Source organism: Solanum lycopersicum, chromosome 1 (genome assembly GCF_036512215.1).
Source record: "Solanum lycopersicum chromosome 1, SLM_r2.1".
In the NCBI taxonomy this organism is placed as follows: Eukaryota; Viridiplantae; Streptophyta; class Magnoliopsida; order Solanales; family Solanaceae; genus Solanum; species Solanum lycopersicum.
The window spans coordinates 77,145,040-77,168,741 of NC_090800.1; the positions used below are offsets into that span (position 1 = coordinate 77,145,040).

A 23,702-nucleotide genomic window follows, 5' to 3' on the forward strand; every position below is an offset into this window, starting at 1 on the left:
AAACTTTTTCAGTTTATAGTGAGACTTATTAGTTTATAATTTTGAATTGAGAAAAGACATAAAAGCACTTTTGAAGTTGTTTTGAATTTTTAAAAAGATAACTTAACTTTGCGGACATCCTATTATTCTCTTAAACAATTTTAAAGTGTTGTAAATACCCATTTTTTAACCATCCTCACTTGCAAGAAAAGAAATTCAATCACGCACCAATTATAATCTGCCACGTATTAATTTTAATTTTAATTTTTCTTATTTTATCAACTTCATTTTCTTTTTTTCTTTTTTTTTCTCTTTCTTTCTTCTTTCTTATTTCTCTTTCTTCTTCTTTTTCATTACCCTCCTATGTTCTCTTTCTTCTTCTTCTTCATAATCAAATTCTCCACGTACTGGCATTCGTCAATTCACTTTTGATTAGTCAACGGAAATCTAAACTTGATATTACTAGTTTGAAATTTTTTTGAGATGTATCAATTTAATGAGTTATTTTCTTTTAAATCATATATTATAAATAGTTTTTTGTGCGGAAAAGGGTCTAAAATATCCTTGAAGTATTGAAAATGTTACAAAATTACCCTTCATCCACTTATTGGCTTCAAAATGTCCTTTTCATTCACCTATTGGCTCCAAAATACCCTTGTCATCAACCTTTGAGTTCAAAATTGACCACTTATTTAATGATTTTAAATTTAAACTATTTTAATATTTTTAAAATACTTGATGTTCAACTATTGGTTATAATTTAATTTATTTGTATTATTTATAAACCAACCCACTACCCACTCATTACTACTAAACTCCACCCAATTAATAATCCAACTATAATATCAAAATCGTCATAAACACTACTAAAACATGATGAAATTATAGATTAATGAAAATGACATCCAAAATTATTCGAGTCCGAATCGAAGCCCCAATTAAATTTATGTTGAGCCTCTTATTTAGGAGGACACTTTCAATTTGATTCTCTTTTAAGATTGAATTAGAAATTTATGATTAAAGGTAAAGAAGTAATACATCCCGAATTAATTCATGCACTTTTGTAAAATATAATTTTATTAATAATTATGATTTGTTTTAAAACTTTTAATATATTATTTTGAAAAAAAGTTACCTATGAAGTAACATCACATAATTGGGACGTAAGAATAATTAAGATGAACATAGTTAGACTTTTAAGTTTATTGGTAATTTTTATTTAGACACTTGAATGTATGATAATTAACTTCTATAGATATTTTCGTCTCAAATTTTAAAAAACACTCAATTGGCAGTAGCTTTTCTATTGTTGCATTAATAATGTGAGTGATTTATTAATTTGGAGGGTTTAATTAGTAATGGATGGGTAGTAGATTGAATTATAAATTATACTAATAAGTTAAATTATAACAAATAGTTGAGCGCCACGTATTTAAAAAAATATTTAAATAGTTTAAATATAAAACCGTTAAATAAGTGGTTAATTTTGAACCAAAAGGTGGATGACAAGGACATTTTGGACCCAATAGGTGGGTGGGAAGGGTATTTTGGAGCCAATAGGTGGATAGAGGGTAATTTTGTACCATTTTCAATACTTTGAGGGCATTTTAGACCCTTTTCTGTTTTTTGTGACTCTATTTATCAATAATAATTTTTTTCCAAACTCTAATTCATATTATTAAAGCATCATTGAGGAAGATGATGAGGTAAATTTGTGTTAATGATATTTGATCTGTCATTAATTAAGTTTAACACATTCGAGGCAATTGTAACCCAATTTGAGGAAGATGATGAGGTAAATAATTAATAAAGAAAATGATTGAAACGTGACACTTTTCAATTGATCTTTTACCGCAAAAGTGGACCTTCACGCGCGTCATGTGCGTGTTCACAAACATAGCGAGAAAATAAATCAAAATGGTACTTTTACAAATATATTCAATACTTTTGTGGAGTAATAGAATGTCCACAAAGTTAAGGTATCTTTTTAAAAATTCGAAACAATTTCAGTGGTGCTTTTATCTTTTTCTGTTTTGGATTCTAATCTTTTTACTCCCTTCCAACTACTTTACTTTACTTTACTTGTTATGCTTACAAAAAAATAAATGGTTCAAAATAGTTGTTAGTTTAGAAAATCAAAATATTATTAAATATATTCTTCCAATTTTGTTCTTAGTAATACTTTATTTTTAAAAGTAATAAAAATTGACTCATAATTAGCATAAAAAACCTAGGGGAACAACACAAACATAGAAACCAAAAGAAATAATGGAGAAACTTGATGATTAAAGATACAAATCTGAAAGAGAAACAATATGATAACAACAATAAAGCATTTATTTAGCAATAAAAACAGAAAAAGGCCAAAGCGGAAGCATTTGATAAATGTAAATTGTATGCCTAGATTAAGTCCAGAGCAGCCTCTTGTCCTCGTGCCGCAAACTGTGCACGAATTTGAGCTGCTATAAGCCGCTCATGAGCAGCATTCACTGAATTTATCATTTCCACAGCTGCATTTGGATTTGGATTTAAATTTGAATTTAGATTTGAATTTGAATATGGATTTGGACTTGGACGGTGTTGTTCCGGGAAAACACCGACTTCAGGACTAGTTATGGCACACCGCAAGTGTGACCCGAAATCACACCCAGCACAATAGTACAACCAATCGTTCTTGTTCATTATTTCGTTGCAGATATCACAAACATATTCCATATTCTTATCTTCATATGGGGAGCCGAAATGGAGCCCCAGTTGATGTGGGTGTTTGTCAACAAGTATCGAACTCGGACAAGATGCACATTGCAAGTGGATATCAAATTCACAAGCAGCACAGCTGAAGCAAAACGCATTCCCAGCAGAGTTACAAGCCTTGCAAGTGTAGGTACGACTCGAGTAAGACGGGATTTGGTGAAGGGTCAAGGGGTGGGAAGGATGAGACACGTGATTGAGAAAACGCGGAGCATCGAAGCAGTTATCGTGGAGGAAATACTGGCAACTGTTGCATCCATGGAAATTAGGCTTATTGTTATTTGGTTGCTCACAGGCATTGCAAGTGAGTGTTTCAGGACGATTCACAATTGGTTTCAAAATGTGAGGATGGCTAAAGTGTTGTTTACCTTCACATGACGCATTGCTACTCTTATTCTGTCTTCCCATTGATTTTTCTTTCTAACTTTTTTGAAATCAGTAATCAATAAGAAATGCAACTTGTAATTGTATTTATAGATACTAATTCAACTATAACAATAATAATAAGTTAAGAACAAGGCCATGATGTTAATTTCCTTCCACGACTTTGCATTCATTTTTATTTTCCTCTTTATCAAGTCCGGTGAACAAATAATTTGGCCAGTTGTTATTTAAATATATGTAAGCGTATTGACTGACTCAGCCCTGTTATCCATTGGCTACTAAAATAATGGCAATCGAGAATCTTCGTATGATTTGACATACACTAAAATTTACCTTCTAATTGTTTTTTTCAAGTTAACTAATTCCTTCTTCTCACTTATAAGTTTTTACTCAATCAATAAAAATTATAGTGGGGTAATAAACATTCATTAAACTTGATCTTAGGTTTGAGCATCGAATACACTTGATGTATAAAAAAGTTTTATTCCAACGGTGATTCTTCGTGACGCAAATCTTAATTTAGTTATAATCGGCAAAGTGGTGACTTTGGGAAGTCAACTTTATTGAGGTTCATGGATGTTGCGGTAACGGTCTACTGTGAGAGTTTTTGCTCTTTGCAAGTTGGCATTTTTATCATTCATTATCCTATTGCTGACTAATACATAATTCATTTAGTTTGATTATCATAATGTCTCAAAATTAACTAGCCACTCGAAGAGTCATATATGTCTGCTTGATTCTCATTTTGCATTATAGCAGGTCCTGTAATATCACATTTTTTTTGGATGCAACCCTTTTTGAATTATGTGTGAATGCAACCCTTTTTGAATTACGTGTGAATGTAAAATCTTTTACGTATCGAGGTGCTCTTGATTCTCAAGCTTTTGTCAAGTGATTCTCACCTCACAATTCTTTTAGCCTGTTTGGAGTCATGATTTTACAGAGGCAGGATTTGAATATTTGTGGTTTTAGATTCTGATCTTATTAAATTATTGCTTCTAAGTCCTCCGTTTAATAAAGAATGACATAGTTTGATTTGACACGAATTTTAAGAAAATAAGAAGACTTTTGATTATGTGATTCTAAATCAAAGTTATGTCAAATGTACACAATTGCCCTTTAATCTTGTGATCTTAAACATGCTACGTGAAAAATTATTACCAAAAAAGAAAAGAAATCATTCTTTTTGAAACATACTAAAAAGAAAAGGAGGTCAATCTTTTTGAAAAGAAGAGAGTACATTCTAAAATTGATAATTGTACACATACAATGAATTCTTAGGACAAATGGTATTGAATTTTAATTAAAGCTACAGATTAACCAAACTATTTAGAGACGTATTATACAATCCATCAATGGATTAATTAACGGGCAATTTTAATCAACTTTCACTAAATTTCGTTAATGTAACGACATTTCTTGTGAACATATTCAACCCTTGTAATCCTTTCTAGTAACACTATATATTATACAATTGAAAGTAATATTCAATAATTCTCTACAAAAATGAATAATCTCCCCGTTCAATAATAATTGTCCACTATATAAGTATTCTCACGGGTTGGGTTAAAGTGGCATCGACAATTTAAATATGAATTCAACTGATTTGAATATGAGAATACCCATGGATAAAAGCAGATTTTTATTCTACTAACACTAAAGTTTACTCCTAGTCTCACTAGTTGAATTAGTGGAAGTTTCAAACAGAAGTATTTGAAATTATGACTCTTTGTCGCTGAAAATTGAAGGACCGGCAGACTAATAAATAAGTAAGAGTTGACAAGTGATGGTTGAACCATAACCTTGGGGATTGGGTCTTGTAAATTAGACCAATGAATAAATAAGAGTTGACAAGTGAGGGTTGAACTGTAACTTTGGGGATTGGGTATTGTAAATTAGTTATGAAATTGCTCTAACAAGGAGATTTTAACACCAGATTTATATGATGCAAATATAGGTTTGATCGAATGAAAGTCGCACAGATTACTTGAAGTGACAAGTTTGGTATTTTAACACGAGTATATTGAGTACGTAGTAATCTTACCACAAGTTGTTATTCACAAATTTCATGGTTTACAAAGTGAATGATGTGTCGAAATGTTTTGAACTTGTATATGGGACAAGTCTTTTACTTGATATGATACCAAAATAGTTATTTGAGATTAACTCTTTTTTATAAGATATATTTATTGATACTTGAGATATGATTACGGCTATGAAAGAGTTTAACATTTACTTAAGAAATAATATTGACATATGTTTTGATTAAAGTTTTATATACTATGATTGATACATTGATTTTGCTTACACGTGACATATGAGATTGAATATTGTTATCGTCTTCTGAAAGGGCATTTATTACATGATTTTGATTATCAGACTAGCATATTTTGACTCGTCCCTCATTAAAAAGGTTGTGATTAAGCGTCATTACTCACTGAGCTAGCGTTTCACTCCTTGCCACATATTGTAAGCTTGTGTCGAATATTAGACTTCTTTTGTTCTTGGAGATGGACTTTGTATTTCTATACTTTGAATAGTCTATGAGTGGATAAGGTGGATTATTGATGAGATTGATTGGTTATGTTATTGATCTATCGTAAATTTTGGATTGACCCAAAAACAAATAGAACTCTTCCCTAATGTAGAGTTTATCAAGGCTTGTTTTGGGATCATGACACAAACAATAGTTTGTAATATATAAACATGGAAACCAAAACGAAAATGGATAAACTTTATAATTAAAGATACAAATCTGAAAGAGAAATAACAAGATAACAATAATAAAGCATTTATTTTTGCTTCAAAAACGATGTTTTAACTAAACTAAGCTATTATATAAAATCATTCACCAAAATAATATGTTTTTCTAAAATTTTACAAAACTAGTATAAACGTATTCCACAGTAACGTTTTAGGATATATTTTATTTTTTAAAAGTTGATGGCGTCAGATTGATATACGTTACTCACAGTAACGTTTTACTCCTAAAACGTTACTCACAGTCACATTTTAGGAGTGAAACGTTATTGAAAATAACGTTTTAAAAGTAAAACGTTACTTAATGTAACGTATATCAACCTAATGCTTTTAGTTTTTAAAAAATAAAATATACCCTAAAACGTTACCATGAAATACGTTTATACTAGTTTTGTAAAATTTTAGAAAAATATATTACTTTGGTAAATTGTTTTATATAATGACTTAGTTTGGTTAAAAATTCAAAAACAGAAGAAGGTAGATAATCACCATATAGTTATATGTAAATAAATATTCGTGATTGTCTACCATAAGTCCAGAATAGCCTGTCTTGATCGTGCCGCAATCTGAGCTCCAATTTGCGCTGCTATAAGCCGGTCATGATCATCATTCACTGAGTTTATCATTTCCACAGCTGCATTCGCACCAGAATTCCGACTTGGATTTGAATTCTGACTTGGATTTGGATTTGGATTTGGATTTGAATTTGGATTTGGGCGCTGCTGTTTTGGGAAAACACCGACTTCAGGACTAATTATCGCACAGTTCAAGTGTGAAGCGAAATCACACCCACCGCAATAGTAAAACCAGTTGTCATTGTTCATCCTTACAAAGCAGATATCGCAAACATATTCGTTATCCTCAGGAAAACCGTAGTGGAGCTCCAATTGATGCGTGTGTTTATCAACAAGTATGGAGCTAGGACAGGATGCACATTGCAAGTGTATATCAAATTCACAATCAGAACAATTAAAACAAAATCCATTTCCAACAGAGCCACAAGCATTGCAAATATAGGAACCACTCACGTAAGACGAAATTTGGCGAAGGGTCAACGGGTGGGAAGGATGAGATGAGTGAATGAGAATACGCGGAGCATTAAAACAGTTTTCGTGGAGGAAATATTGGCAGGTGTTGCAGCCGTAGAAAGGCTTGTTAGTATTGTTTGGTTTCTCACAAGCATTGCAAGTGAGAGTTAATTCAGTTGGATTCACAATTTGTTTCAAGACGTGTTGATGGCTGAAGTGTTGTTTACCTTCATTTGTACCCCCGTTCAGTCTTCCCATTCTGTTTTATTATTCCTTGTTATTTTGTTGTGCAATGGAACAGAGATATATAGGAGAGTTACGTCTCTGCGTATTTATAGATATCTCAATTCAACTATATGATACAATACAATAACTTAGCGACGTTGTTTCGTTTGGACGACGACTTTGCTTCGATGCATATTTCCTTTTTCTTTTACTTACTAATAAGTCGTCTCCAACATTAACTAGCTGTTATCCATTGGCTACGTACTAAAATAATTGGTCCGCCGAGCATCTTTGTGTTTTTTTCCTTTATTAATAGCAACAATTTGGCCAGTTGCTATTCAAAGTTATATTTACATATCTGTAAGCATATTGACTGACTTGGCGCTCTTATCGAATGGCTACTAAAATAATGGCAGGCATCTTCGTATAATTACAACTGAGTCTAAATATTGCCCTTCTAAGTACTCTTTTTCAGGTCTTGGGTTCGAGCCCTATGTATAAAATCAACTTTTAACGTTTGAGAATGTTTTGCCCCAAACATGAGATTTTCCAATGCAAATCCGAATTTAGTCCTGTGGCCCAATATGATTGGAATTCTTTTTTTATATGTCGAGGTGGTTGTCTTTGTGATTAAACTGTAAAATTAGACCCACCAAATTCGCCAAATTGATAACTTTGGAAGTCAACTGTATTGAGGTTTCATGGATGTTCCGGTAAAAGTCCACTGTTAGACTTTTTGCTCTCTGCAAGTTGGCATTTTATCATTCATTTGATTAATACTTTAATTAATAGTTTCTGTATTGATAATCTTCTGAACGTTGGAGTACTATTCTTTTCCTGATCCTGGGTGAATACAGAATGCTTTGGCACCGGGTTGCCCTTAATTCTCATGCTTTTATCGAGCATCTCAAGTTGATTCTCACTTCTTATTCTTTCAGCCCTTTTTGGTGTCATGATTTTGCAGCTAGAATTTTATGATTGTGGTGTATACATTCGATAACTACTTAGGGCAAATAATATAGAGTTTGAATTAAACCTACTGATTCGACCAAAACTAAAGCAAACATTACTCTAGCTCTGCCCCTTTTATAATAATATTCAATGAATTTTTAGGACAAATGATACACAGCAATGCACTTTTAACCTTTGTGTTATACGACTACTGCGTGTTAGTTCTACTGTCTGTTGTTGCGTACACGTTGTGTTTGGAACACTGTTGTGAAGAGCGGTTTACAAGGGAAAAACAAACGCTTAAAGCCTAGTCAAATTGGGAATTTGATGATCTTATTATTCTACGCCCTTGTAATCTAAAATTTCGTTCGTCAACAAGGGCAGATGCACAGTGAAAAATAAAAAAATTTAAATCTAGAATTCGCCTAGGTTTATCTACCTAATATTTTATTTGAATCATCAGAAACAATTTATAGTATGACTCTTAGTAATTCGTTTTTGTTTTCTTAGAGTGAACATTGAAAACTTATTGCATTCACATGATATAATTGGAAATAGTAATAAATAGTCATAACATTTTAATCTGAAGAGAAATTACACACGAGAACATTTATTTTGCAATTAAAAAACAGGTGGTCTCAATATAAGACATAATTTGAGCCTGAACTATTTTTTTATCAGGATGATAGAGTTAATAGTAACCGTATCGTCTTCGTGGAGTCACCAAGTCCAGACAAGCCTCTCTTCCTCGTGCCGCAATCTGAGCACGAAGTTGAGCTGCCATTATCTGTTCATGAGCTTCATTTGCTGAATTTATCATATCTACTGTTGCATTTGGATTTCTATTTGAATTTGAATTTTGATTTTGATTTGGAACTGGACGCTGCTGCTGTTTGGCGAAAACACCAACTTCAGGACTAGTTATTGCACAGTGCAAGTGTGATGCGAAATCACACCCACCGCAGTAGTACAACCAATTCTCCTTATTCATTATTTCACTGCAGATATCACAAACATATTCACTATCCTTGTCTTCGTAAGGAGAACCGAAGTTGAGCTCCAATTGATGCGGGTGTTTATCAATAAGTATCAAACTCTGAAGAGATGCACATTGCAAGTGAATATCAAATTCACAACAAGCACAGCTAAAGCAAAATCCATTGCCAACAGTGTCACACGCCTTGCAATTAAAGGAACAACTCGAGTAAGTCGCCCTTGGGAGAAGGGTCAGAGGATGGGAAGGATGAGACGCGTGATTGAGAAAACGCGGAGCGTTGAAGCAGTTTTCATGAAGGAAATATTGGCAGGTGTTGCAGCCGTAGAAAGGCTTGTTAGTATTGTTTGGTTTCTCACAAGCATTGCAAGTGAGTATTGTTTCAGTTGGATTCACAATTAGTTTCAAGGCGTGTTGATGACTGAAGTGTTGTTTATCTTGAGGTCCCGCATTTGTACCCCGGTTTTGTCTTCCCATATTTTTTTTTTCCTTTGTAATATTGTTGTGCAGTATAATGGATATATATTGGAGAGTTAGCTTAGCTAGCTGCAAGCGATAATTAACAGATATTTTAATTCAACTATACGATGCAATAAGTTTGCCACGTTGCTTCCTTTAGACGACTTTGCTTCCATAATTATTATTTTTTCTTTTACTAAGTCGTCTCCGACATTGACAATTTATGCTAAAGTTTTTTAAAACATCTTTTATCATATTGACTGACTAGCTGTTATCGATACTAAAATGGAGCTGAGCATCTTCATGCTTTGACTTTGACTAAAATGGCGCGGAGCATCTTTGTATTCACAAGTTAATTATGTGAGGTTCATGAAAATTTTGGTAGACTTTTTGCACTTGCAAGTTGGCATTTATTTTCATCAATCATTTTAGTACGTAGTGCTAGTCGACTACTAGTCTTGTTCCGATCTGAATCAGATTTTGGAGTCTGATTATTGCAGCATCTTAATACTAGTTAACTTGCAAAACGAACAATCATATATTTGTTTTAGGGGTGTACATGATCGGGTTGGTTTGGATTTTTTTAAATATTAAATCAAATTATTTGTGTCAGGTTTTTGAATTTATAAATCAAACCAAACAAATAAAACTCGAATTTTTCAATTTCGAATTTTTCAGATTTTTTTAGATTTTCGGGTTTTTTCGATAACGTATTCATAAAAACATATAATTTACTTGTATTTCAAATATTTATTTAATCTTACCAAAATGTAACTATCTAAGTTAATTCTCAAGAAAATAACAAAAAATATGATATAATTAATGACACTAAAATATCCAAAGAAATAATAATAATAAAATTGCGTAAAACATATGTTGCAAATTAATAAGTCATAATGAAATTGATCATAATTTAAAGTACTAAATCATGTTAAAATGAGTTTAGTAAGTATTAGTTACATGACTAAATATTAAAAGAAAGTAAAATTAGATCATGTATTTTAATTGTCTAAATCTATGTAAAAGTAAAAAACAAATATTCAATATTATTGTCATTCTTAGTGTTGAATTGATTTTCTTTTTGCATTAGTATTAATTTGATTTTTATTTAAACTTTATTATAATTACCAACAGGTATAGATTATAATCTTATAAGATCATTAAGAATTCTAACTTCCAAACATGAAATAATTATATTAAAAGATAAAACTATGATAAAGTATAAGAGATATTTAAAAAATATATCAAAGTAAGTACTTTTAGGTTAAAAAAAACAAAATTTTAAAATTATATATATAATATCGGGTTGATTTGGTCTCAGATTGATTTTTTTTAGTTGAAACCAAACCAACCCAAATATAGTCGGATTTTTTTTTCCAATACCAAACCAAATCAAACCAAATCACTAGTCAATTTTTTTTCCGATTTAACTCAATTTGCAATTTAATTAGATTTTCAATTCAATTTTGTACGTCCATAATTTGTTTGATTCTCATCCTTCAATCAGTCTTCTTTCTGGTGTTACCATATTAATTACTCAAGGTGGATGTGATCAGATTTCATATACAATTTAGAGAAAAAGTTTAAAAAAATGAAAGTCACTTGGTCAATAATTTGGTTAAAAGATCATTCCCATCAATAATTTGGTTAATAAATACCCTCAAAAATGTTTTTTTTTTCAAATAAATATAATATTTCATTCTTTTTTAACACTATTTTTTTCTTAATAGCAAATATATATATCCTACTTCCATTTTTTTTAAAAAAAATTAAGAAATATAAATATTTATTAAAATAAAATTATTTTTATCCAAATGAAATTAATGCATGATGGGTTGGGTTACTATGATATATATCTGATCTATCCTAGTAGTTAAAAAGGCAGATGTAGTTATCCGATATTAATTGATACAATGAAATTGATAAGAAAAAAATAAGATTATATAAAAGAAACAAGATTGGGGTTCTTTGAAAGTACTATTTTTAATAGAAATAAAAAGTGCTTAAAAGAAAAATAACAACTAATATTTTTTTATTTTACTATTGTAAATAATAACTAATATATTTATTCAAACAGAAAATTCTTTGTTTAGTAATTATTTGATGTTTTATATACATAAATATTAGTAAGTAGAAATTAGAGATAATTGTCAAAAATACACCTAAACTATTTTTATTTTTTTTTGAGTTTTATACCTAAACAATTGAGAGTGTGAGTTTTATACATAAACTATCATTTTTTTAGTTTGAGAAACACCCCTCAATGGTGTGTGTAATGCATTCTCTCTTTATTTTGAAAAACCTTCACACAAAGCATTCCACATATATAAAATATTTTACCCGGATAAAAATTAAATTATAAAATATTAATATTAATTAAAAATTAAAGATTAAAGTATTATTATCCATAAAAATTACATTAAAGTTTAGATGTGTTTTTAACATTTATCTCGTGAAATTGTTTTGAATACATTTCATAAAAAAGAGAAGTCATTGAAAAGAATTATAATATATTTTTCTTTTATTTTTTAGAAAAGATATAAAAATATACTTGAATTGTATTTATAATTCGTATAATTTCTTTTTTAATATGGTATTAGTGTATTACATTATTTTATTTATTTTTCTCATTTTAAAAAGTGACACTGCTTATAAAAAATTTACGATATACGCGACCGTATATAATATGAAATATGGAAATTATCAAACATTTATATAATTTGAAGAAATAACATTAATAATATCAAAGTGTATGTTATATGCATTATCACTCATAAGATGATAACATTACTATATAGTCAATAGTAAATGTATGTTCGTGTTGGCCTGCCCGAATCCATCATTTCTTCTCCTAATCGTCTTGCCATTCGACTAGCAAGTTGATGTTCAAAAAAATCATCACTAATCTCACTAACTGAATTTATCATCTCCAGTGCAGACATTTGAATTCGAATTTCACCCTTGTATTTAGTTCTAGTCTTAATTTTTGTGCGCAAGATATTCTTCCATTATTTTTTATGTGTATTTTATGAACTGCTGTTATGTTAGTATAAATGTAAATTCTACTCAACAATATCATTATCAACCAACTGTGAATACATTAACATAGAAACCGTAAAGAAGATGGAGAAAGATGTCCATCAATACATGAACGATAAAATTGCAAGAGTCGTCAGGATGTGGTATAGTGGATGGTGTTGATGTCCGATGTGTTAAATTCAAGTCCTGGATATGAAAATATTCTTGATAGGTAGGGTTATCCCTCCTCAAATTGGGCCCTATGAATGGGGGTAAATAAAATAGAAATACAAGAGGCATTTGATTTGCAGAAAATTAACATAGGATTGAAAAGGCGGATAGCATTTAGTAGTAATAGCGTCTTGGTGATGGCCCGTCTATCGAATCCAGTATAGCCTGTCTTCCTCTTCTTGCAATCTGAGATTCAATTTGAGCTGCTATAAGCCGCTCTTGAGCATCACTAACTGAATTTATCATCTCCACTGATGAATTTACATTTGGAATTTGATATTTTGGATTTGGATTTCAACGTGGATGTGATGACGGAAGAACATCAGCATCAGGAGATGCACAGTGCAAGTGCGACACGAAATCACAATCAGCACAATAGTATAATGATTCATCCGAGTCCATTACGATATTACACATATCACAAGCAAATAGGGTATCCTTATCTTCGTAAGGAGAACCAAAGCAGAGCTCCAACTCATGTGGATGTTTATCAATAAGAATCGAACTTGGATAATTGAGTTCCTCTTCCTCTTCCTCTTCCTCTTCCGCTTCTTCCTCCTCTGCCTCTTCTTCTTGATTGATTTCTTTTTCGTTCTTGACGGGTACCTCCTCTGTTTTCCTGATCACTACTGGATTTTCTCTTGGTTTGTTGCCCAACAGTTCCGGACGTTCTTGGCTGACTGTTTTGGAAATGCCACATTCGAGATGTGTACCAAAGTCACAATCAGCACAATAATAGAACCAGTTATTAAGATCTACATTGTCGCGACAGAGATCACAGACAAAAACGGTGTTCCCATCATCATAGAAAGGGGATTCGAATATGAGCTCAAGTTCATGATGATGGTGCTGGGGAAGGACAACAGTTTGGGGCAAAAGGGCACAGTGCATGTGGATATCGAATTCACAACAGGCACAGCTAAAGCTACAACCTTTGCCAGCAGAGCCACAAGCCTTGCAAGTATAAGAACGATTCGAGTAAGTTGGAGTTGGTAGAAGGGTCAAGTGATGGGAAGGATGAGATGAATGATTGAGAAAACGCGGAGCATTGAGGCAGTTTTCATGGAGAAAATATTGACAGGTATTGCAACCGTAGAAATTACTAGTAATGTTTGGATGCTCACAAGCATTGCAAGTGAGAGTTTCAGTTGGATTCACAATGGGTTTCAAGATGTGTGGATGGCTGAAGTGTTGTTTACCTTGACATGTCCGTTTCTCCCTTCCCATTTTTTCTCGTATTGTTGATGCACTTATCAACAACAGGACATGAATATAATAGAGATCTAGCTAGCAAGTTCAATGACCAAACTATAGCTAATTGGTATTAGTATTTATAGCTACCCTATTTAAATTAGTAGTAATAAGTTGGCAATCCATGCAACAACTATTACAATTTGGCCAATTGTTATTATGATAAAGAAGTTTAATTAGCACATTGACACAGCTACGAACTAATCAAAATGGGGAGCACCGTTGCATTTTTCAAAGCCAGCGAGGACGAAAAAAGAAACTTAAGAAGTCAACTGCATTATGTTACAAAAGAATCCACTATTTTTGACTTTTTCTCTTTGCAAGTTCTCATTCCCATCATTCATTATCATACCGTTGACTATTGACTAATAATAATTCATCTTATTCTGAAATTTGAAGTTTTGATTATTGCAACTAGCTTGCCAAACCAGTGAGCATTTATTAAAAATAAAAAAATATGGAAAGGGATAAGTATAAGAAGAGGTGATTAGATCTTACCTTAACAAACTTCTGGAATTTAGGGTGGCAATTAAGTGCTTTTTTTAATTTTATAAATAGAAAAAAGACTCAAAAATATTCTTAAACTATTGGAAATAGCTCACACTTACTCTTAAACTATATTTTGACTCAAAAATATCCTTCTCGTCAAAGTATTGAGTCATACTTACCCTTTTAATTAACAGAAGTATGTTAGGTGTCATATGGACGCCACGTAATCATCTAACAACTCCCACCTCCTTAAAGACTAATAAGATCCCTAATTACTAATTTCCCCCAATTTTTGTTAACATACAATTTTACCTATTTCCCACTAATTAGTTTTTCCCGTTTTCCCCTTATTTCTCTAATACGTCATATGTCTTTTACTTTCATAAATTAATTAATATATTTGAATTAATAAACACTTCATAATATAATATTTAGCACGATTTCAAAAAAAAAATATTAATTATTTGATCGATAACAATAACAATATCTATTGTAAAATAAAATATTTTCATAAGCATCATATTATTACTCTATACAAACTATTTTATATTGCATTATATTAGATTCTAAAAAATTTAAGAAAAAAAAGTTGTCATATTAATGATGTAACTTAAAGTTAAATTCTTGAAAGATGCATAAAAATGTTCAAAATATTATTTTTTTTATATTAAAAAAATATTACTAAAATGATGTTTTTATAATACGGAAAAGGACTTAAAATATCCTCAAAGTATTGGAAATGGTACAAAATTACCCTCCATCCATTTATTGGTTCCAAAATATGCTTCCCATCCACCTATTGGGTCCAAAATACCCTTGTCATCCACATTTTGGTTCAAAATTGACCACTTATTTAACGGTTTTATATTTAAACTATTTAAATATTTTTTTTAAATATGTGACTTTCAACTATTTGTTATAATTGAACTTATTAATATAATTTATAAATCAATCCACTACTCACCCATTACTAATTAAACCCCTCCAAATTAATAAACCCGTCATATTATTAATGCAACAACAGAAAAGCTATTGCCAATTAAGTGTTTTTAAAAAATTTGAGGCGAGAATATCTATAAAAGTAAATTATCATACATTCAAGTGTTTAAATAAAAATTAATTACCGATAAACTTAAAAGTCTGACTATGTTCATCTTAATTATTCTTATGTCCCGTTACGTGATGTTACTTCATAGGTAACTTTTTTTCAACAAATATATTAAAGGTTTTAAAACAAATCATAAATATTTATAAAATTATATTTAAAAAGAGTGCATGAATTAATTCGGGATATATTAATTCTTTACCTTTAATCATAAATTTCTAATTCAATCTTGAAAGAATATCCTATTGAAAGTGTCCTCCTAAATAAGTGGCTCAACCTAAATTTAATTGGGATTTGATTTGGACTCGAATAATTATTATGTTATTTTCAGGAATCTATAATTTCATCGTGTTTTAGTAGTGTTTATGACGATTTTGATATTATAATTGGATTATTAATTGAGTGGGATTTAGTTAGTAATGAGTGGGTAATGGGTTGATTTATAAATTATATTAATAAATTGAATTATAACCAATAGCTGAACGCCAAGTATTTTAAAAAATATTTAAAGAGTTTAATTTTAAAATAGTTAAAGAAGTGGTCAATTTTGAATCCAAAAGTGGACGAGAAGGATATTTTGGAGTCAATAAGTGGATGAAAAAGACATTTTGGAATCAATAGGTGGATGAATGATAATTTTGTACTATTTTCAATACTTCAAGGTACTTTAGGCCTTTTTTCATTTATAATATTTTGTTGATATATTGTTTAATTTCATATGCACATTCAAATATTGAAAACAAATAGTCCCAATAATTCAATGTTCAGATTTAGAGACAATATCTTAATATTCATATGTTTATTCAGATTTACAGATCTAGATCTTAATGCACATGTTAATATTCACGTTGGTATCCAGATTTAGATTCTTAATCTGAAAACAAGCAAGGCCTAATTATGACTCAATACTTTGACGGAAATGGTACTTTTGAGCCAGAATATAGTTTAAGGATAAATGTGAGATATTTTTGATAGTTAAAGGATATTTTTTACCCTTTTCTATTTCATAGGTATATTAGAATTAACTAGGTCGATAAAAACTAAGATGAATAATGTGAGGTAGCGTGCATTGAGGGAAAAATAAAGAATGGAGCTTTGGGAAGTAGTATTCCATTTTTATTTTTTTTTAGGCAGTAATTCTCAAGATTACTAATGCTCATAGTATTCGACGATCAATAGTCATAAAGAGATATTCCTGGGTACATTAGTTGGTCATTTATTTGGTTCGGATTCATTAAAATCAACATGGCTGAAAATTTCGTATCGAATTCAGTGTTAACAGGGTTTAAAGGTATTGCAAGAAATGATAAGGGGAGGTGGGTAGGAGAGTTCATCGGGTGACTAGTGACTAGGTGTGGTAACAACATCGTGCCTCACAACAGAACTGTGATTCATATATGACGGGGCTTGTCCTAACGAATAACTACATCTTGAAGAAAGTCATCATCGAGACTGACTCAAGTGATTCCTTGATGCTCCTGAGTATGGGAGACATACTCTATAGTCACCATGATCACGACCTGATATAGGAGTGTTGACGTTTTCTATTCGAACTTGAAATCTCCATAATGCATATTCTGAGCGGAAATAATAAATGTCCAGATTACCTAACAAAACTGAGAAAAATACGTCATGAAAAAGACAGGAAATACTACATCAAATTTATCCTTTTTTTTTTATCATAACAAAGGAAGTCCTAAGTTCAAAAAAATTACAAAGTTCACGTGTTTTTGGACCATAAAAAAGAATCAGGTTTGTATGTCAGGCTAGTATAACTAAAGATTCGATTGAAACAAACTAAGAAACTTATTTTATTGATTGATTGATATTAAATTTGAAATACAAGAAAAATAGCACAGATATATATTGAATGGAAGAGCAACAACTCCCAAAATAATCAATAAATTCTCAGCTTGTAACTAGAGACAATATCTCCTATGGAAAGACCATATAATAAGAAAATACTAGCAGTTTATATTTTATTTTCCGAAGAAGAAAACAATTAGTAATAACGATAAGGATTACTAAACAAATTGTTCATGAATTGTGCATTTTGATGGGCCATATTAGATCGAAAATTCATCCTTGCCTGATGTTCTTGAAGTTCGATCGTTGCCATCATCAATCTCTCTGCATTAGTCATATTCTCTTCGTGTACAGGTTCTTTTTCATTCTCAAGACTCGAATCTTCTTCCTTTTTAACTGTCACACATTTCAAGTGTGTGCCAAGTTTACACTCGGCACAGTAATAAAGCCATAAGCTATCATTGCAATATCCATCGCACACATTGCAATAGATATCTACAGAATCTTCACTAGGAAATGGCCATTGATATTGGAGTTTAAGGGAATGTTGATGATCCTCACGAGTTATATTTTCAGCTAAAGATGTTGCACATTTAGCATGGAGACTAAAGTTGCATTCGAGGCATTCGTAGACAAAGGAGTTTGGTATTTCACCACAAGCATTGCAACCAAAATAGAGTCGTCGTTCGGGTGAAGTAGGATACAAAGTGAGAGGGTGATTAGGATGGGAACTGTGTTGTGTTTTTTCTGGTAACTCGAAGCATGATTTATGAAGGGTGAATTCGCAAATGGATTTTGTGCATTTGTAATTAGCAGTGTCACAAAGTTCATCCTCACAACCTGAGCAGATTATTTCATTTGATTGTTGAACTTTACAGAGTTCCAAAGGATGGGAGTGGCTAAAATGCTTCAGATTTTTTGATTTACTTGTTGTTATACCTCTGTTCTCCTCTTTTTGATTAATTTCTTGTATCTTGATTGGTTCCTTCTCTGTTTTCCTCTGTTTCGGTTCTTGTTGTCTGACAGATTTGGAAATGGCACATTTTAGATGTGTGCCAAAATCACAATCAGCACAATAATACAACCAGTTACTAAGATCTGCGTTGTCGTGACAGACATCACAAATAAAAACAGTACTTTCATCGGCGTCATCATCATAAGGGGATTCAAAAATGAGTTCAAGTTCATGATGATGTTGCTGGGGAAGGACAACAGTTTGGGGCAAAAGGGCACATTGCACATGGATATCAAAGTCGCAACAGGCACAGCTAAAGCTACAACCATTGCCAGCGGAGCCACAAGCCTTGCAAGTAAAAGAACGATTCGAGTAAGTTGGAGCTGGGAGAAGGGTCAAGTGGTGGGATGGATGAGATGAGTGATCTAGAAAACGCGGAGCGTTGAGGCAGTTTTCGTGGAGGAAATATTGGCAGGTGTTGCAACCATAGAAATTACTAGTAATGTTTGGTTGCTCACAAGCATTGCAAGTAAGTGTTTCAGTTGGATTCACAATTGGTATCAAGATGTGTGGATGACTGAAGTGTTGTTTACCTTCACATGTCTGTTTTCCTCTTCCCATTTCGTTGGGATTTCGTTAGTAAATAATAAAAGCTAAGGTTTTGAGTATAATCTATTTGATATAAAATTGCATGTTAAATACAGAAATCTTAACTAGTTGGTGACATGAAAGTCAAATATTGAGGTTCAAGGAATTTACATTTGTGGAAAAAATTTGTGGGATAATGAGTTGACTTGTGACTTTGTGGTGTTACGGATTTAGATATATTTGATTTATTTTAAGGGCATTGAGTGGTGATTTTTTTTTTAAACAAAAAAAAAAAAAAGCTAAGATGAACATAGACTTTGGACTTTGATTGGATCAACTTGTGCCATACTTGCCATAGCAAGTTGCTTAATGACTGGACTCTATGTGCGACCTTTTTCAGCAACGTTCATATATGGTCTAAGAATACTGGTGGTTATTTGGTCATGTGTTACTGGAAATTTGAAAAAACTAGTTTTTGTTGTCAAAATGAAAAAAAATATTTGAAAACTAGAGTTGTTTTTTTACTTTTGATGAGTAATTTGGAGTAAAAAAAAACTGAGTAAGATAATTTTCTTAGAAATTTTACATAAACCTTATAGTGAACCTTATAGTGCTAAGAGCTAATTACAATTTATTTCTGCTCTTTTTCAAATTACAAAAAATTCCTTAATTTTGGTGAAATTCGGATATATCCCAAAACGTTCTAATACATCACATTCTAGTTTTTGATACATCGCTCAACATACTGATACATCGCGTCTTAATTTCGAATAAACTTCCCGATATATTGATGATATATTCGATCGATACATTGTCGAATAGGAGAGAGTATGAATTTTTGTAATTTTCAAATGGTGTAAAATTTTGGAAAATGTGATAAAATAAATTATGTATTTAAATAAAAATAAGTTACGTATTTAGATTATTTTTCCTACTAGCGGTTAATTATACCACAAATGTTATCCAACTCATTTTTTAATGCGTAAAAAGTTTAACAGAAACTCCATTACATTTAGCTAAATAATTAAAAAGTCCGGTTATAATTTCATAGCTGTAATTACAGCTAGGCTGATAGAAAGTAGTAGTAATACTTCCGGTCGATAATATCTAAGGGAGTTTCTTTTAACTAATACATACTTAATTTTTCACATTAATATTATTGTCCCTTATTTGTATACTGCCCTTGTAAATTATGGTTCAGCAGAATGATAAAAACTTCACCGAACATCGAAACAAACATGATATTTATTCTATGAGACTGAAATACAAAACACAAATTAAAACAACAAGAGCGTTCGGATACTACAGTTATAAACTGATGCACAAAATTAAAGGAACAACTCCAAAATAATCAATTCTTCTCCATTGCAAAGTGAATCCATCATGACTAAAGATATAGAAACCTTCAATCATAATAACGATGAGAGCTACGCCTCATATTGCTTATAGTTTGGGCGTTCATATATGCCATTTGAGTTTGAAATGTAAGCCTCGCCTGTTGTCCTTGAGCTTTGATGGTCGTCATCATCAATTTCTGCTCATTAGTCATCTCTTCCTCTTCTTTATCAAAGCTCGAACCGTCTTCCTTTTTAACCGTTGCACATTGCAGGTGTGTGCCTAATTTACACTCTGCACAATAATAAAGCCACTTGCTATCATTGCAAAGTCCATCACAAACCTTGCAAAAGATATTCACACAATCTTCAATAGCATATGGCCATTCATATTGTAGTACAAGGGAATGTTGATGATCTACATGAATCACATTTTCAGGCCAAGAGGTTGCACATTTAGCATGGAGACTAAAGTTGCATTCGAGGCATTCGTAGACAAATGATTTTGGTTCACCACAAGCATTGCAACCAAAATACATGCAGTATTTTATTTGGCAATTCGAAGCATGATTTGTGAAGGGGGAATTCATATTTGGATTTTGTGCATTTGTAAGCAATGCCACAAAGTTTATCCTCACAGCCTGAGCAGATTAAGTCCTCAGCTTCTTGAACTACAGAGAGTTCCAAGTCATGAGGGTGACTAAAATGCTTCATTTTTTTTTACTTTATTTAGTCACATAATTTATCATCACCACTGTTCCATTGGGATTCAGATTTGGATTTGGATGCTGCTGTGATGTGCGGGGAACATCAGCGTCAGGAGATGCACATTGCAAGTGCAACACGAAATCACAATCAGCGCAATAGTACAAAGATTCGTCGGAGTCCATTATGATATTGCAGATATCACAAGCAAATAGAGTATCCTTATCTTCGTACGGAGAACCAAAGCAGAGCTCCAACTCATGTGGATGTTTATCAATTTAGTATTGACCTTGCAATTTTTATTCTTCTTCTTTGTCTTCCTCTTGATATTCCGCATCCTCCTCCTCCTCCTCTTCTGCTTCCTCCCGATTGGTTTCTGTTATCTAGATTGGTAACTCCTCTGTTTTCCTGATTATTACTGGACTAGTCTTTAGGTTTATCCCATATTATTATCATTATAAAACTTTTTTGGCTAAGGGCCCATTTGGATGAGCTTAATAAAAGCAGCTTTAAAAAAAGTACTTTTGAAAGTGCTGAAACTTATTTTTAAAATAAGCAGTTATGCGTTTGGATAAAAGTACTGAAGTTGTTATGCCAAACGTGAAAAGGGAAAAATAGAAGAAAGAGATGTTAGGGTTATATGGGTAATTTGAAGATTGTATAAAAATATTAAGGGAAAAAACATAAAAATGTGGTCAACTTAAAAGAGCTTATAAGCTAAAAAAAAAAAAGCACCCCTACCCCAACTTTTAACTTTTGGCTTAAAATAAGTTTTTTTTAACTTAAAATAAGCTATTTTGAGTATTGCCAAACAGTTAAATAAGTCAAAAACCAGCTTTTAAGTCAGTTTGACCAGCTTTTAAGCTGAGCCAAACAGGCTCTAAGTCATCTGCAACCCCTTAAAGTTGTCCACATAAGTCACTTAGACATCCGAACTATGACTTATACCTATTGAACACCTAAATTATCAAGAAATGTGTCTATTAAATACAAAATGCTGATGTGGCAAAATAAGTGTATCTCACTGCTTTGAGCGTGACTAAATATATATAAAAAATTAATTTAATTAAACATAAATCTTTTAAATCATAAAAAAAAAAAAAAAAAACACCCCCACACTCATCTTCCTTCAACCCACCATTTAAACTACCATCCATTCAATTCCCCAAAATCCCTTATTTTTCCATCCAAAAACAACATGAAGAAATCACTTCTCTTAGCAGCCTCTGTTTCTATTGCCGCTACCACCACCGTCTCTTCTGTATCCGAAGTTCGAATTTCTCTTCACAAGGACGATAATTTGAAGAAAAATGATGAAGATTGTTCAAAATCAGTGAAAGCATCAACCCACCATTTTAAAAACCTCTGTCTTTTATTATGATTCATTTTTTTTCATTTTCTGTAAATAAAGTACCTGTTGAATTTTCAAGAAGAAGAAAAAATGGACCATTTGGAGTTAAAAAATTGACCAATGTCTGTACATTTTTATTTTCAATAACTCCAATTGAGCAACTATCATCATTCATAAACCTATTAGAAATGCTATAAAATATTTGATATAATTTTAATTTCTCTTTGTTGTCGATTTCAAAATAATTTATCAAGGTCGATTATATTTATAAAATCGGGATAGTCGTCGGAGAAATAACATATAACGAAGAAAATGAAAGAGGACAACATTTGGTGGATGAATTCGGAATGAGATGGGGTTAGGCATTTTTTTTTTGTTATGCAGATAAATGGTGATTGTGGAACAACAGAGAAGAAGAAGAGAAGAAGATGAAGAAAAAAGGGCAGTAAGTTAGATGGGGTGGGGGTTAGGTGGGGAGAAAGATTTTTCTTTTATCAATTTAATTTTTTATATATTATTAAAGGAAGGAAAATATTCTTTATTTTTTAAAATTAAAATTATGGGCCCATATGCCACATGCCGTAGTTCTATTCGTAATTTTTGTAAAGATAAGGAGTGTGCATTACACGCACAATATTTGTAAAGGTAATTGTTATTTTATGTTTAATAGATAAATATTTATTAATATTAAAGTGTCTAACAGGTAAGAGTCTCAGTTGAGGTGTCTAAATGAATTATGCGGACAACTTTAAGGGGTTATCGATGACTTAAGCCAAACTTTTTTATATTTTTTTTTAAATTTGAGAATTTCTCCTCTTATAATGAATGCATAACAAGAAGTTGTTGTCGAATGAAAGTAATATTTTACAAATATTGAACAGAAAGTTGATCAACATACGTCTTCTTTAATATGACTAGAATATCATTGTCAATTTTATAGTACCGAAAAGGGTCTAAAATACCGTTAAAGTATTGAAAATGGTACAAAATTACCCTTCATCCACCTATTGGCTCCAAAATACCCTTCTCATCCACCTATTGACTCCAAAATACCCTTCACATCCACCTTTTGGTTCAAAATTAACCACTTATTTAACGGTTTTATATTTAAACTATTTAAATATTTTTTAAAATATGTGGCGCTCAACTATTTGTTATAATTTAACTTATTAGTATAATTTATAAATCAATTCACTACCCACCCATAACTAATTAAATCTCTCTAAATTAATAAACATGTCACATTATTAATGCAAGCTACTGTCAATTGAGTGTTTTTAAAAATTATAGAAGTAAATTATCATACATTCAAGTGGGTAAATAAAAATCACTGATAAA

General features: G+C 31.5%; 4 protein-coding genes and 1 pseudogene across 4 annotated transcripts; all 5 read right to left on the minus strand.

Moving 5' to 3' along the window:
- Nucleotides 1-2,231: 2,231 nt before the first annotated feature.
- Nucleotides 2,232-3,315, minus strand: LOC101254632 (protein VACUOLELESS GAMETOPHYTES-like). The gene has a single exon (XM_004229312.5). The coding sequence runs from the start codon at nucleotides 3,136-3,138 to the stop codon at nucleotides 2,380-2,382; it is 759 nt and encodes a 252-aa protein (XP_004229360.2). The 5' UTR covers nucleotides 3,139-3,315; the 3' UTR covers nucleotides 2,232-2,379.
- A 2,506-nt stretch (nucleotides 3,316-5,821) lies between these two features.
- Nucleotides 5,822-9,607, minus strand: LOC101249296 (uncharacterized). The gene is made up of 3 exons (XM_069294899.1): nucleotides 8,771-9,607; nucleotides 8,272-8,340; nucleotides 5,822-7,161 (listed from the first exon to the last, which is right to left on the minus strand). Exons 1-3 carry the CDS (start codon nucleotides 9,547-9,549, stop codon nucleotides 6,399-6,401), a joined length of 1,611 nt encoding a protein of 536 aa, XP_069151000.1. The 5' UTR covers nucleotides 9,550-9,607; the 3' UTR covers nucleotides 5,822-6,398.
- Nucleotides 9,608-12,591: 2,984 nt separating this feature from the next.
- LOC138349389 (protein VACUOLELESS GAMETOPHYTES-like) lies at nucleotides 12,592-14,323 on the minus strand. The gene has a single exon (XM_069299722.1). It carries the CDS (start codon nucleotides 14,005-14,007, stop codon nucleotides 13,075-13,077), a length of 933 nt encoding a protein of 310 aa, XP_069155823.1. The 5' UTR covers nucleotides 14,008-14,323; the 3' UTR covers nucleotides 12,592-13,074.
- A 3,253-nt stretch (nucleotides 14,324-17,576) lies between these two features.
- Nucleotides 17,577-19,180, minus strand: LOC101255237 (uncharacterized). The gene has a single exon (XM_026028951.2). The coding sequence runs from the start codon at nucleotides 19,005-19,007 to the stop codon at nucleotides 17,628-17,630; it is 1,380 nt and encodes a 459-aa protein (XP_025884736.2). The 5' UTR covers nucleotides 19,008-19,180; the 3' UTR covers nucleotides 17,577-17,627.
- A 1,021-nt stretch (nucleotides 19,181-20,201) lies between these two features.
- Nucleotides 20,202-22,005, minus strand: LOC101255530 (protein VACUOLELESS GAMETOPHYTES-like; annotated as a pseudogene).
- Nucleotides 22,006-23,702: the final 1,697 nt, after the last annotated feature.